This window comes from Muntiacus reevesi, chromosome 4, assembly GCF_963930625.1.
Source record: "Muntiacus reevesi chromosome 4, mMunRee1.1, whole genome shotgun sequence".
Lineage (NCBI taxonomy): Eukaryota > Metazoa > Chordata > Mammalia > Artiodactyla > Cervidae > Muntiacus > Muntiacus reevesi.
In genome coordinates, this window is record NC_089252.1 from 162,083,411 (window position 1) to 162,098,447 (window position 15,037).

Here is a 15,037-nt window from a genome sequence, read left to right on the forward strand (position 1 = left end):
CACCGGGGCCGCGAGTTCAATCCCTGGTTCGGGAAGATCCCCTGGAGCAGGAGACGACAACCCACTCCAGTATTCTTTTCTGGAAAACCCCATGGGCAGCCTGACAGGCTACAGTCCATGGGGTCACAAAGAGTCAAATCTGACTTAGCGACTGAACACAGAGCACGCACGTAAGCAAACACACACGCAATGAGTCACAACCTGATGTGACGTCAGAAGTCACGTGTGGTGGTTCCAGCACTAACGCTAGACTCAGACCGGCCAGTCAGCCCCTGCTCTCCCATTGGAAGCCCCCCTGAAAAGTTTTGAAACACTGCAGACCCTACCTCACACTTAAAGGTTGTCATCCTAACTTTTCCCTCCCCAAATTATGATACATCCAAAAAAAAAAACAAACGTAATTTCTAGTCTGTGGTAAATATGCTTTAAATATATTCTTGTCAAAATATGAAGCCACAGATTTAGCTCAAACTTGTGAGAAATGGTCTATTATATAACCTGACTGTCAAAGCCATTCCTCACTTTCTCATCAAGCTAATCAGACTTAACTCCCTGTCAGAAAGGAAGTCAGTCTTTGTTTCGCTGGTCAAATAAATGTCAGAATGTGCGCACCTCCTCACCCTGACAACTGTCCTTCTGAACTCTAATTCTGAGACGCGGGGAGATAGATAGATGAGAGGGGTTAAAAGCTTTGCACTGAGTCGGTGCCTGGTTGAAATAAGGCTCCGCTCCAAGACCTTCCCTCAGGACCGAGCCTTCCCCTAATTATCTATCCCTCGACTGATGGCTGGGAGCTTTTATATCCCAGGGTCAAGCTCGTTCAAAGATATGATATGGATGAGAAATATGCCTTTCATTTGTAAAGGGGCAAGAAAACAATTGTGAATTGGGAAGTGAGAAGGGAGCCTTGACTGATCTTAGACATCCCCCCTCTCCCCCTCGAGCTTTCTCAGCGAGGTCGTTTTAGGAAGACCTTCCTATGGAGTGGGAGGATCTGATTCTCCTAAAATTAGGACTGGAGCCCCCAGGAAGGTTTGCAAGTACCAACTAGGTCCTCAAATGAAAATAATAACAGTACCTACCTTCAGAGATAATTACGCAGAATCAATAAGGTGATACAAATAAAAGACTTTTAATCATTTATTTATTTATTTTTGGCTTTGCTGGGTCTTCATTGCTGCGCAGACTTTTCTCTCCTTGTGGCAAAATAGGGGCTACACTCTAGCTGCGGCGCACAGGCTTCTCATTGTGGTAGCTTCTCTTGGTGCCGAGCACGGGCTCTAGGGCAAAGCACAATAGTCACGACGCAGAAGATCAGTTGCGCCATGGCATGTGGGATCTTCCCAGATCAGGGATCAAACCCGTGTCTCCTGCATTGGCAGGCGGATTCTTGACCACTGAGCCAGCAGGGAAGCCCCAAGTAAAGGACTTGATGAAGCTCTGGGTGCATAGTTAACGCCTGCCCTGGGCTTACTATCATCGCTGTTGCTGTAGTTAATCGACCCCTCTACTCACTAACAATGGGGATGAAGTGATCCTCAGGCCCATGCCTACATCTGTGGGCCCCAGCCAGTTTTTCTGTGCTCGGTCCACACCCTGCAACCAGCACCCCGTGGCGAATCCTTGGACCTAGAACCCACCTCTGGTGGCAGATTCCACTCCCAGAAGGACGTGCTTGGATAAGAAGCCCTCTTGGATCCTGCAGGTGGACACAGGATATCTGGGCAGGCAAGTCAGGGTTCTGACCTTCTGGAACTTGCTCTGGAAAGGGTTGGAAACAGGTTTCGGTGTATCCCCCCTCCTAGCAGATTTCTCAGCTGGACAGGGGAGGGCAGGAGCCCTCCTGCTTGGAGGCCCCTCCTGCTTGGGTCTTAGCTCAGGGTTTTTATGAGAATCAATTGGGATAATAGACACGAGTGTGTCTTTAATGTAAGAATTAAGTGTTGTCTTGATGGCCTTAATGATCCCAAATTCAGTTAAAGTCAGACCCCTTGAATAAACAAATGGAAACCACAGAAAAAGACAAGTTACTAGAACAGAATATAATGAGTGGCTTGTTTTTTGTTCCAGGCACTGGCTTTCAGGCCTCAGGCTACAACTTCAACACCTATGACTGGAGAAGTCCCAAACAAAGAGGCAGTCTGTCCCCAGCCACAAAGCCTCGAAGCCAGACTTACCCCGATGTGGGACTAAGCAACGAAGAGTGGGACCGGTCCACCGTCAGCGGGTAAGGTTTTCACCAACTGCCGCCCTGTCCCAACTGCTTCCGGGTCATTTGGGCCGGATGTGAACTTCTGTACTTCCTGTGGCACCTACTGCTCACGTTGGAAGGATTCATGAAGCCGCTGTCACCGTCCATGCTGGCCCCATGGCTGATTCAAAGACTTGAGCCTGCCCAGCAGGGATCTTGGTTCTACCACCCTAAAGTTTCCCCAAATGAGAACAACAGTAGCACATGGGGAAAATCTGCTCCTATAAACCATGTCCTCACTGTGACTGGTTCCCTCTCCTTTCATTTAGAAGGTGGTTTCACACTGTGTGTGTGTGTGTGTGTGTGTGTGTGTGTGTTAGAAGGTGGTTTCACACTGTGTGTGTGTGTGTGTGTGTGTGTGTGTGTGTGTGTGTGTGTGTGTGTGTGTGTGTGTGTGTGTGTTAGTCAGTCGTGTAGCCCGCCAGGCTCTTCTGTCCATGGGGATTCTCCAGGCAAGAATACTGGAGTGGGTTGCCATTTCCTTCTCCAGGGGATCTTCCCGACCGAGGGATCAAACTCGGATCTCCCACATTGCAGGCAGATTCTTTACCATCTGAGCCACCACAGAAGCCCAGTTTCACAATAAATTATGTGAAAAAAAATGTTTTTTAAACTGAGGATTCAATATTTTTAACTGAGAGTCTATTTTAGCAGTATGCTCCTTACCAAAATATTTTAAGAAAACTCATAAATCTGATAGCATTTAAACTGATCTAATCATAATGTTTAATAAATAATTGAATGTTAATAATTAATAACTAATAATTAATGTTTAGTAAATAATTAAACATCATTTAATACTGATGTTTATAATGAATGGGGAAAACATGTTTTTCTCTCTCAAGGAAAAGTTTGATTTCTCGTTCCTTTCAGGTAGATTAGCTGAAAGATATCCCCACCGGTGCCATGTTGACGTAGCTCACTCAGCAGTAGCTGTGAATTCAGTTAGTAAGACCATGGTCCTTCCAGTCTTTGAGACATTTTAAATTTCCTACAGTGTCTTTCTGTTAGAACTGGCCTGACTTGGAGGCCACGACAGAAAGAAAGCCAAATCCAAAATGGGTCTCTATTTTGTGTGTGAGATGAAGGGGAGGGAGATTCTGGATCCAAATATATATACATATATATGTATATATATAGGCTTCCCAGGTGGTGCTAGTGGTAAAGAACCCACCTGCCAATGCAGGAGACCTAAGAGACGAGGGTTCGATCCCTGGGTCAGGAAGATCCCCTGGAGAAGGGTATGGCCACCCACTCCGGTATTTGTGACTGGAGAATCCCATGGACAGAGGAGCCTGGCAGTCTACAGCCCATGGGGTTGCAAAGAGTTGGACATAACTGAAGCGATTTAGCACAGCATGACATACATGTGTGCGCACACACACACATATATGTATGTATTTGGGCTTCCCAAATGGCACAGTGGTAAAGAATCTGCCCGGAGGAGATTCAGGTTCAATTCCTGGAGTTGGGAAGATCCCCTGGAAAAGAAAATGGCAACCCACTGCAGTATTCTTGCCTGGAGAATCCCATGGACAGAGGAGCCTGGCAGGCTACAGTCCATAGGATTGCAAAGAGTTGGATATGACGGAGTGACTGAACACACACACATGTATATAAATGTGTATACACATATGTGTCTGGCAAGTTCTTAACCAGGACTGTGCTTTTGGACAGCAGTTTCACAGGGCCTCCCGACAGTACCGAGGCTGAGCAAGAGGAGAACTTCTGGTCCCAAGCGCTGGAGGATCTGGAAACCTGTGGACAGTCTGGGATTCTGAGAGAACTCGAGGTAGCCTCGGTCCTGCCACTTACTCTCCTTGTTTCTACATTCATTTTTTTGGTCCTTTTGAGTTGGCATTGGTCACACCAGTTCATTTAAAAGCTTTAACCCCTTTCCACAGGAGAAAGCTGACAGGCGTGTGTCTTTGAGAAACATGAATCTCTTGGTAGCTACCCTTTCTGTTTATATTTTTGCTTGTGAAGCTGCCTTCCCTGCCCCCTTGCCTTTCGGACAGTGATTTGATTTTATCCAATGCAGTTACAAGTTATTTCTTTCCCCATTTCTGCCCCCACCCTGAGCTTACTGACCTGTGGCTTCTCTGCCATTGCTCCTTGCTAACCCCCACTATCCCTGTTTGCCACTGGATCGCTCAGGCGAGCTGTCTCAGCAGTGGCATCTGTCATTCTCTGATTTGCTTTAGAAAGGTTTCTTTGGCATGTTTTCATTTGTACCTGGTAGAGACGTTAATTTGATCGTGAAGAGGAACATAAGAGGAAATTTGATCTTACTTCATTTTGCCCTTAAAGTAGATGACAATGCAGCTGGTAAAAAAAGGCCAGTCTGTTTGATCAGCAGCCAAAATATTACAGAGTACATTGCTGTTAATTGCAAATCCTGCTTCTGTGCTTAGTGTGAATTCAAGGACTTGCAGAGAGATGGAGTATAATAGCAGAACTCCTGGTGAGTTCTTTAATCAAAGCCGTAAATTTGCTGACAGTATTCACACTTTGGTCTGGGAAGTCCTGGGCTGTTTCCTTTTATGTTCTTTTAAATTTTCTGAGCTGTAAAAAAGAAAGTGGCAAAAGTCTCATTTTTATTTTGATGTCGTATGAGGTCCCCAAGTCACCATAAGGAATGTGAATGGCCTAACTGGGTGGAACTCTTGCAGTTCTAAAATGATGACTCATCTTTATATTATTTTGCTTCTCAGTTGCATGTGTGGATATTTTATGTGACTCCAATGTTTGTGAATCTGCAAAGAGAATTATAAAGAAAACTATTAGTTTGAATTTGTAAACATCATGGTATTACCTGGCATGAATTTCAACTTCAGAGCACAGTTAAAGGACCCGGAGATGGATAATCCTACAAAATGTAAATAAATTAAGATGTTAGCAATTGATTCATTTTCATGCAACTTTCAAAAAATATAGAATGCTTAAGTATCAGTAGCTTATTTAAACTTTTACCACTTCCTGTATGGAGAATGATCAGCATTGTACCAAATTGAATAAAGATCTTAGTTAACAATTTTTTAACATAGTACTGCTTTTAAAAGCATGTTTTGGATCATATGCCTTTTGCATTTTTCATTTTGAAATCTCATTTGAAGAAGGCATTTTTCTTCTAATAGCTTCTTCTACATTAGGTATTAACGAAGTGAAGATGATGTAAAAAGTAATACAGTGAGGTTGTGTTTTCACCCAGAAATTGAGTTACCTGGTGAAAACAACATCCATCGGTATAGAAATTATGTTGCAACAGTCAATAGGTTTTTTTCTAACATCACTTCAGGCAGGTGTGGCCCTTGAAATTATATATCCAGGTGAAAAAAATGGGTTGAATTAATAGTCAAAGAGAAAAAAATTTTTCAGCTAGAAAGAATGATTGACAAATCCATAAGTTAGAGTCTTATTCACACTTTTAGCACGAGGAATATCCACTTATTAGTTTAAATGAACTCTGATTCCTTGATTTCAAGTGCTACTATGCAAAAAAATATTATTGGAGCTAGGTTCCTGCATATGAAATTTATATCTAGCATTAAAAGTTAAAGCACACTATAAATGTAACAAATGTAGAAGATTAGCTAAGATAAAAAATGATTACAATTGAAATGAAAATGAAAATTATACTAGTCATTTTCCCCATTGCTAGCAATAATTTAGTTTCAGCTTTAGTGCTAAAAAATGTACAATTTTAACAAGAGAGAAATTCAAACTAAGATTTTAGACAAGTTACTTAATCTCTTTTATCAGTTATTTCTTCTTTAAAATACAGGGATTATAATGACTAATGCTTATATGACGCAACACAGAACATGGCATTTAAATGCTCAATAGAAATTATTTTTGTGCTACTTCTTTGAGTAATGAATACTGCCTTAACTCTTTTTTCCTTAGTATAACATAAGAAGAAGGTTTAACTAAATGTCAAATAGAGAACTTTTGGACAGACTCCTAAGCTGTATGCATATCAGTTATCTCATTGATAATTTTGAAAATGTATAAATTACAAATTGTGCAAAATGAAAATCGGTGGTACATACTCATGAAGCAAAAACAAGTCTTAAGAAACTTTAAATAATTTTTTTTTTTTAGTTTTGTGTTTGTGTTTTAATTTTAATATTCCTGCAGGGATGTCACTAATTCAGTTGATATTCACTCTAAACAAACCAATCAATTCATCCTTTGAAAATTTGATCTGAAGACCCTTTGATACTATGTCATTGCTTCCATCAGAACCATTTCTAGATCAGATTATAACTTCTGTTATGGCTAAGGCTTATCAAAGTAGAACAGTTGTCTCCACTGTAGTGATTATTTGACTTCCAATGTGCTTCCTGCCAGTCTAGTGAAAAATGAGTATAAAAAATAAATGTTAACAAAGCAAATAACTAGTCTAAGTAGGTAAAAACAATAGGTGGATGCTCACCACAGTAAGAAAATAATCGTCGAATGCCTTCAGTAACAGCAGATTAAACAAAGAATGATATATGTGAGTTAAGTACCATAAAATAAAAGGATGTCCCATGTTACCAACAAGCTAGTAATAAAAAGGTTTCAATTAAAGGAGATTGATCTGAAATAAACCATAATATGGATAATTCACACTGGATAAATAATAAGCTTTTTTTATTTACTAAAAAAGCCAATTTTAAATGTTTCAACTTCATACTTGACTGAGAATCAATATAGCCTAGTAGGCAAGAATAAGGGTTCTGGAGACATTGCAAGAGTTACAATTCCAGACTCTCGGGCAAGTTGCTTCATTGATCCAGGCATCCCCTTCCTAAGTGAAATGAGGAGGTATGATAAGTATAACACTTTATCATATAGAGTTATTATATTTAATGGTAGTCTACATATACACACACACATATGGTACTTAGCACATATTAACACGCTAACTTCTTTTTTTCAAAATTATCAGTAAGATAACTGATGTAGTCAAGATATTGGTAAGTCCACTTATTTTGTTTCTTTTCTACATACCTGTGTGCCAATACTTGGCTGCCATTTAGAAATCTTGTTAGTGGCATGTATATAGCTGAACACCAGGTGAAGCTTTGAATTATAAAATCCTAGTGAGGTAACAAATAAAAAGTCTACTCACTTTGCAGTGTTCCCTCCTGATCAATAATTTTAGATGGTGCACTTGGCTCTTTTACTACCTATGGGACCTTGGGTAGGTCAGTCTCTTTGTGCCTTAGATTCCTCTCCTGTAAATTAGGAGGAATAACAGTACTTAACTCATAAAGTTGTTAAATGTGTGCATACATTCAAAGGACTCACATTACACTTCTATTACCTATAGCATCAGTATCAATATAAACCACTAGATCATGTTGTAGCCAGTCATGGCATGTGGAATTTATTTTCAGGAAGATTCACTGATGCTGGTATACCATTATATAACCGTTATATGGAAGAATACAGAGCTGGCTACAGGCATATTTGCAGAATTTTACCATCCTTCAACCATGAGAAATGAACATTCCCAACATCATATTGGTTTCAAGTGCTTTTTTTTGTTCCACTTCTGAGACCTCAGTAATTTTTGAGAGCTAATCTTGCCATTTGTTGTGTATTATACAGGGACACTATATTGGAAACAGAACACTTCTCAATTCACTGGTAAAATTCAAGTTCCCTTGCTTTTGAGCAAAGGGTTGATTTCAATAGCACCTTATATGATTATTCCTTAACCTCTTTGAGGATCTTACACATAGGTCATTTCTAAGAAACAATGACCTACACCAAGTGATGTGGAGACCTAACTCATCTACTGACTTCTCGGGCTGGCCACATGGCCAAAGGGAAGACAGTACACCAAGCTCAGCAGGCAACATTCAGTAGGAGCCCTCGCTTTTGTACCAGGAGCCTCATTTCAGCCTGTTGTTACCTGCAGGTGGGGTTGGAGGCGCCATTGCCAATAGGGGCTGCCTGATCTCCAGTAAGTTCTTAGTTCACTTCTGTAAGATATATTGAAGGTTGCCTGATAAATCCCATCTTTAGAGCCCACTCAGTGGAAAGTTTCTGCTTAAAAATGTGGTTTGCAGTAAGCAGATGTTACAGCTCTTCAGCATGCCTCCAAACTGCCAGGGGTGGTATTTGATTAAATAAACTCAATGGCTTAAGTACTTAAATTGGATTTGTTATGTGCATTGTAAATGTCACTTGCGAAGCATTTTCTCAGACTTTCATGGTACAGTCAGTACCTCCATTCTCCAGCCTTTGGCTATGCCCCGAAGAGACTGTATTTTGACTGAGCAGAAGGAGAAATGTGCTTCATGTTGAGCAGCCAAACCTTCCCCTTAGTCGATGGCTTAATTGTTTCTGAAAATTGTCACTGCCGCAGGCAACGATCATGTCGGGGAGCACGATGAGTTTGAATCACGAGGCCCCTTCATCTCGCAGTCAGCTGGGGCGACAGGCCAGCTTCCAGGAACGGAGCAGCTCCCGGCCACACTATAGCCAGACCACTCGCAGCAACACTCTGCCCTCGGATGTGGGCAGGAAATCTGTCACCCTGAGAAAAATGAAGCAGGAAATAAAGGAGATCATGTCCCCAACTCCTGTGGAGCTGCACAAGGTCAGGCAACTCTCTTCTCTTCCCTTGGGGGTCATGTTTCATAGCCATTCTGCTCAGCATGAGTGCCCTGACGTGAACGAGATCATGACATTCTACTGTGGGCTCAGCCGAGGAGAGAAGCCAGAGCTTAAGGGCAGATCATCAGAGACCGATGGTTCTCAAAACATGATCGTTAAGAGGTGATCTCATAAAACAGGGAACATTGGCTTTCAAGTAGTGACTTGATCGTAAATGTATTTATGGCCAAAATCTTCCTGCAGAAGCTTGAGGTTCTATCTAGTGTCAAGTGGAGCTTCAATGAGTTGATCTGTCATTTCAACTTGATTGGAAGGGGAAAAGATTTTCTAAATGCCGTACACTCCTAGCTACACTGGAAAGGGGTTTCCGGGGTGATGTTGGAAGGATTAATCATCAATTACAGACTTCTGAGTAGATGGTTATGTTATTAAGGGAGTGTAAACTTCTCTTTGAGACATAATTTAGATGTCCTTGCTTAGGACAAGATAAGGCCTAGTTATGTTTCATCTCTGCTAAGGTGTTGCCTCACTTTCCTTCATGGATGGAAACTCACGGTTGCGAACAAAACTGAATTCAAGTTGCTGGCAGAGTTTAAACAAGGCAGGTATTTAAACCGCCTTGGTGACAGTATCTGTGGAGCCCAGGGCCAACGAAATCAAAGGAAGGGAGGCTTCTCTGGTTTTCTTTTGTAGAACTCGCTTTTTGTTGTAGTTCATGCATAAGGAGGTATAGTTAGTAACAGTCTCACTCCATTTTTCTTGCAGAGAAGATCTGTAGTTAATAATCTGTTAACTAGAGGTAAGTTATTTGTCTTACCCAGAAGAGCAAATAAATGTCAGGGTGAGAAGGGGAAACAGGCCAACTACTCCCCCTTTCCTCTAAAAACTTTAGTCTCCCTCCCTACCTATTGAAAGTAGCTGTTTTGCTGCTGACAAAGGATATGGTGAAAGAAAGGATTGTGTTCGAGGTTGGATTCTGAATTCGTGTTCCAATCCTGGGTTCATTCTTTCATTACTCATTGATTCATTCATTCAGTACATAGATTGTGCATTTGTTTACTTAAAGAATGTAATGTAAATCTCCAAGGAGCACATTGTCTAATGGGAAGACAGTCCAGGAAACAGTGGGAGGATAGTGGGATTAGTACAATGACAGACACAAGACTAGACTGCCTTTGGAGATGGGAGGGACCCTAACCCACTAAGGGCTTCGCTGGTGACTCAGACAGTAAAGAATCTACCTGCAGTGCAAGAGACCCAGATTTGACTCCTGGGTTGGGAAGATCCCCTGGAGAAGGAAATGGCAGCCCACTCCAGTATTCTTGCCTGGAGAATCCCACAGATGGGAACCTTATGGGTTACAGTCCTTGGGGTCGCAGAGTCGGACACAACCGAGTGACTGACAGTAACCCACTACAGAGGAATGAGAAATGCTTCCTAGATGGAGGTGTTGACTGCAGGAAGGTGGAGGATGGGAAGGCATTCCAAAGCACAGAAAGAAACATATACAGAAGGATGTCAAAGATTGCAGTGTACTGAGAGTGCAAATAGGCCAGCGTGACTAGAGCCTTGTGCATTAAGAGGCATTACAGACTTTACAGAAAAGTCAAGACATTTCTGATATTTTAGGGTGGGGACCCAGCTTTAGCCTGTTGCCACGTTAGTTTATCCAGTTACCCTGAATTGATGTGTCTGTCTGGCAAACATCAGGCTTCACCACCTGTCACATATCCTAATCGGCTCATTGACAAACACCATTAGGAGGCTGTAAGGACTCCCTTGGTGATTAAGTTGCAGAAGCTGCATAGTCACTGCTAATTCTGCTGTACCATGAGGAGGGCTGGCCCCTCCTGATTCCCTCAGTTATTTAGGAACACTGCCTTCCCGTCTTCTCTAAAAGTCTACTGCCCAGGAAAACAAGTGTTCTGGGTAGCTCACCTTCCTTCAGCGCCCAAGGGAAAGGGTAACAGTGAGTGCCCGCTGTGTGCTGTAATTTTTTCTCTTTTTTAGCCCCTCACAATAGCATGTCTTAGCATTTATTTTCCCCATCTACACGATAGGGAAGGGCTTCCTAGGTGGCTCAGTGGTAAAGAACCGTCCTGCCAATGAAGGAGATTCAATCCTTGGGTCAGGAAGATCCCCTGGAGGAGGAAATGACAAGCCACACTAGTACTCTTGCCTGGAGAATCCCCATGGATAAAGGGCCCGCCTCCCCATGGATAAAGGGCCCTGGCGGGCTACAGTCCCTGGGGCTGCAAAAGAGTCAGACACGACTGAGTGACTAAACAGCAGGATAGAGAAACAGCAAGTGTAGAAGAGAGCCATTTTCCTTCTGGAGTGAAGCAGTCTCTCCAAAGGAAGATTCCTTGGTAGCCCAGCAAGGCAAAAGGCTTCTCTCCCCATCCCTCCTGTACAGAAAGCAGTCAGCAAAGATCATGACAGCAAATTGGCTATGCAAGTTGTTATAGCTGACGTTTAAAAAAAAAAAAAATGTGCTGAAAATAGGTCTCTCTCTTTTTAAAGCCATCATTTACTTAGCACAGTGAGTGGCGGTGGATGGACTGGTTGGAACATTTGTGTGGCAGTGTGTGAACTGAGAGACCGCAGATCACAGACTATGCTAGACCCACTTGACCCAGCAAATGGGTTGCTTCTTTTTTCCTTCACTTTAGTCATTTCCCTCTATAGCCGCACTTAGCGCATTTCCCGTGTGGCTTCACTCTTCTTCCAAATTGGTGCCAAACAAAATAAGGTGCTCAGAGGTAGATGGTGTCCTGGGCATTTTAAGACACCCAAAATGATCTTGTGAAGTGAAAATCCAGCAGAGGAGCCTGCGGCCTGATGATATGGAATTGTGGGAGTGATTGATGCTCACATCTCAGGTACCTTTGTGTGTGTATGTATGTGAATTCAATTACCCTGATAGTCCATTCACATGTTTGCTGCTAAACCCACACTCCAATTTTGAAATGCTTAAAAGGAGAAATGGTGATTAGAAGAGTCACTTTACTCAGAGCAGAGACTGGTAATTGTATTTGTGTCTTGATTGTGGGCATCTTTTGAACACTAGAAGATTACCTGACACCATGAAAAAGCAAGTGCTTTGTTGATTAAATTGAATTATCTTCCCGTTGGGGTGCTTGGACTGTAGCCTGCCAGGCTCCTCTGTCCATGGGATTTCCCCAGGCAAGAATACTGGAGTCCATCGCCATTTCCTTCTCCAGGGGATGTTCCCGACCCAGGAATCGAACCTGCATCTCCTACATTGACAGGCAGTTTCTTTACCTCTGAGCCACGAGGGATGCCCAGGGTGCTATTAGCCTGTACTAAACCTACACAGAAGTAGGAAAAGGTACTCTTTGGGGGGTGGTGTGGAGATGGGGCCAGAGAAATAGAAAAACATCCCTTCTTCAAGTTGAAAACCCTAAGTCAGACTGCATGTGTGGCTTGCCGAGCGTAATGAAGGCTGATTCTCATTGAGCCCCTTGGGTGGACTTTCCTCCATAGCCCTAGTGGAGGGATTTCCAAGGGGCTGCAGAGACCAGAGTAACGAGGCTGGGTAGGGTCAATGGCACACATTCTGAAAACACGTGCTGTTATTTTCCAGTTGCCATCTTTCTCGGGGCTGTGCGCCACTTGGTGAAAGCTGTCTTCATGAGAACACGTTGTGGATCTGTCTGTGTCCAAGCCAGTACCTCCAAACTCTTACTGTCACTAGAAGCTGCTTCAAGAGGATAGGAATGAATGGGCCAGTATCCATCCCCATTCCTGGGGCGAACAAACAAAACACAAAAGTCACACCATCTCCTGATGATGGGTTACTAGCATCATACAAAAAGAATAAAGTGTGGGCTTAACCTTCCAATTTCTTGAGTTTCAACCGACTCTCAATTATCTGCCCCTCATTGCCCACCCAGTCCTCCTTGCCAATCCCTTTCTCCCTTTAGACCTTCCGAAAATGCTGAGCTCAGGTGAGAGGCTACTTTTTTCACAGCATCTACTGGCCCAAGGGTCTGCCGGGTCCTAACAGGTCTCCTGTCCTTCATTCCTGAACCCCAAAGACTAGTTATCCTTCCTGACACTTGAGAGTAAACATAGAACACAGCCTCACTTCCCCTTTTGGCCCTGTGGTTGGAGGAGGACGTTGGAGCTGGAGTGATGATTTGGTACTTAGATTGGGCAGGGAGGGACAGTGAGGGTGTCACAGGGAAGTGATACTGGTGTCTATCATACTTTTTTGGCTAAGACGTTATCCAAAATGCATCTCACCTCACAACTCAGTACACACATACACTCACACTTATATATTGGGTTGGCCAAAAAGTTCATTTGGGTTTTTCTGTAAGATCTTACTTGTAAAAATTCAATGAACTTTTTGGCCACCCTAATACGTATTGAATAAATGAATCCAAAAATTGACTGCACAGTGTACACTAACATTTTCTGTTTTGTTTCTTTTCAAATGCTGTCATATTAAGCTGATTTCAAGACTTATTGATGGGTAACAACTACAAGTTTAGAGACTTAGAGAATAGTTTGGCATGTGAACCTCTGATGACATCTACCATCATCACATGGGGTGCCTGTTAAAACGTCAGTTCCTAAGCGCAACCCAGACTTACCTGGTCAGCATTTTCTGGTGGTTGAAGCAAAGAATCAACATTTTAGCAACCCCTTAGTGGATTCTTTTGCAATTGAAGACTGGGAATCACTCCTGTAGGTTTTGCTAGCAGGAGGTGATTATTTTGTGTCAGGGAAATCGAAGGCAAGAGCTGAGTAGCTGAGCAAAGAGGAAATGAGTCTGCATTGTTAACCCTGGAGCTTCTAAATTTTATCTTGAAAATTAATTCTGCTTTGTATCAATATTTTAGCTTATCATAGATTTTTTTTCTCTTTGCCGATAAGGAGCTTGTGATCTTAGCTGCAGTTCATTGATAACCCCTCTTTTCCTTCTGAAGCTTAAATATTATTTAGTGTCTGCTTAATATATTTCTGAGATAAATTCTAGCTTCACTTCTCTTTGCATATTTTAAGGCAAAAAAGTCTTTTTTCTGTAGATCCACATTCAGAGCATTTGGACTTTTTCAAAAAAAAATCATTTCCTTTTGTCCTGTCGTTTGTGTTTTTCAAAAAGATTGTAGTCCTTTATTGTATACAACTTTTATTTTACAGAAAGTTTTTAAAAATTATTTTCCAGAATCATCTTCTATTTACACCTGCGAATGGCTCGACTCTTGAACATATGAGTCACTCACAAGGAACCCCTTTATAATAGCTGCATTTGCTACCATCAACTTTTCTCTCAGCCAAGTTCACTTTGCAATTTCAATATATTGGAGTGTTTTGAGAGTGTACCTTTGTTCTTCTTTATATGATAAAATTGTTTTACTTCTTGGAAGTAGTGTCATTTTGGGTATTTAGGGCCCACATCTTTTTCAATATTCTCCTTAAGTCAGGAACAGGCTGAACCCTAGGAGGAAACATGAAATGGAAATACATACCTTATTTTGAATGTGACTCTTCACCAAATATTTGCAGTTGGTACTCAAGATTAAATGAACTGCCAGGCCAAGGTTTGGCCACAACCTGCCAGTCATGAGTCACGTCACTTCTCTGAACCTCAGTTTGTTCACTACCCAGAAAGGAGCTGGGTCACTCATTATCACGAGAGAGTTCACAAATGAACGTTTCCCAGGTGAAGTCACCTTCAGTCTTACCTCACCTCTGCAGGGACAGAAACCCAGGAAATGAGAGCTCCTCAGGACCCTAGCCTAAAAGATGATTCAGACAGCCGTCTTAGAGCCTCCACAGATGGAGTTGTACACTGGAATAACACCCTCTTTACAAAGAGAAAGGGACGTGTATTACGTCAGTGTGACAAGTATATTCTCTCCCTATAAAACCAGGGGAAGCTAACAATCAATGCGGAATTGTAGAATAAGGGTTGGAATTTAGGTTGTACATTTTATGTGAGCAACGACATCCAGCCCTGACAGTCCTTAAAATGGATTGTTTCCATCAGCCTCCCTTGTCTGTAATTATATGACATACTTCTCAAAAATGTGAAAAACAAAATTTGTATACAAATGATTGGCTCGTGTGAAAAAAAAAGTGTTTTTTAGCTCATTAATGAGGAATGACAGCAGGATGAAAACATTTGTTCAAAGGGAA

The 15,037-nt window shown here is 42.2% G+C and overlaps 1 protein-coding gene across 1 annotated transcript in view; it reads left to right on the forward strand.

The window, feature by feature from the left end:
• Positions 1-15,037, forward strand: part of GRIP1 (glutamate receptor interacting protein 1) — a 203,823-nt gene that overhangs the window by 168,383 nt on the left and 20,403 nt on the right. Inside the window, exons 19-21 of the mRNA XM_065935093.1 lie at positions 2,071-2,227; positions 3,932-4,043; positions 8,616-8,849. Of these exons, the coding sequence (XP_065791165.1) occupies positions 2,071-2,227; positions 3,932-4,043; positions 8,616-8,849 (503 nt within the window). The remainder of the gene's footprint in view (positions 1-2,070; positions 2,228-3,931; positions 4,044-8,615; positions 8,850-15,037) is intronic.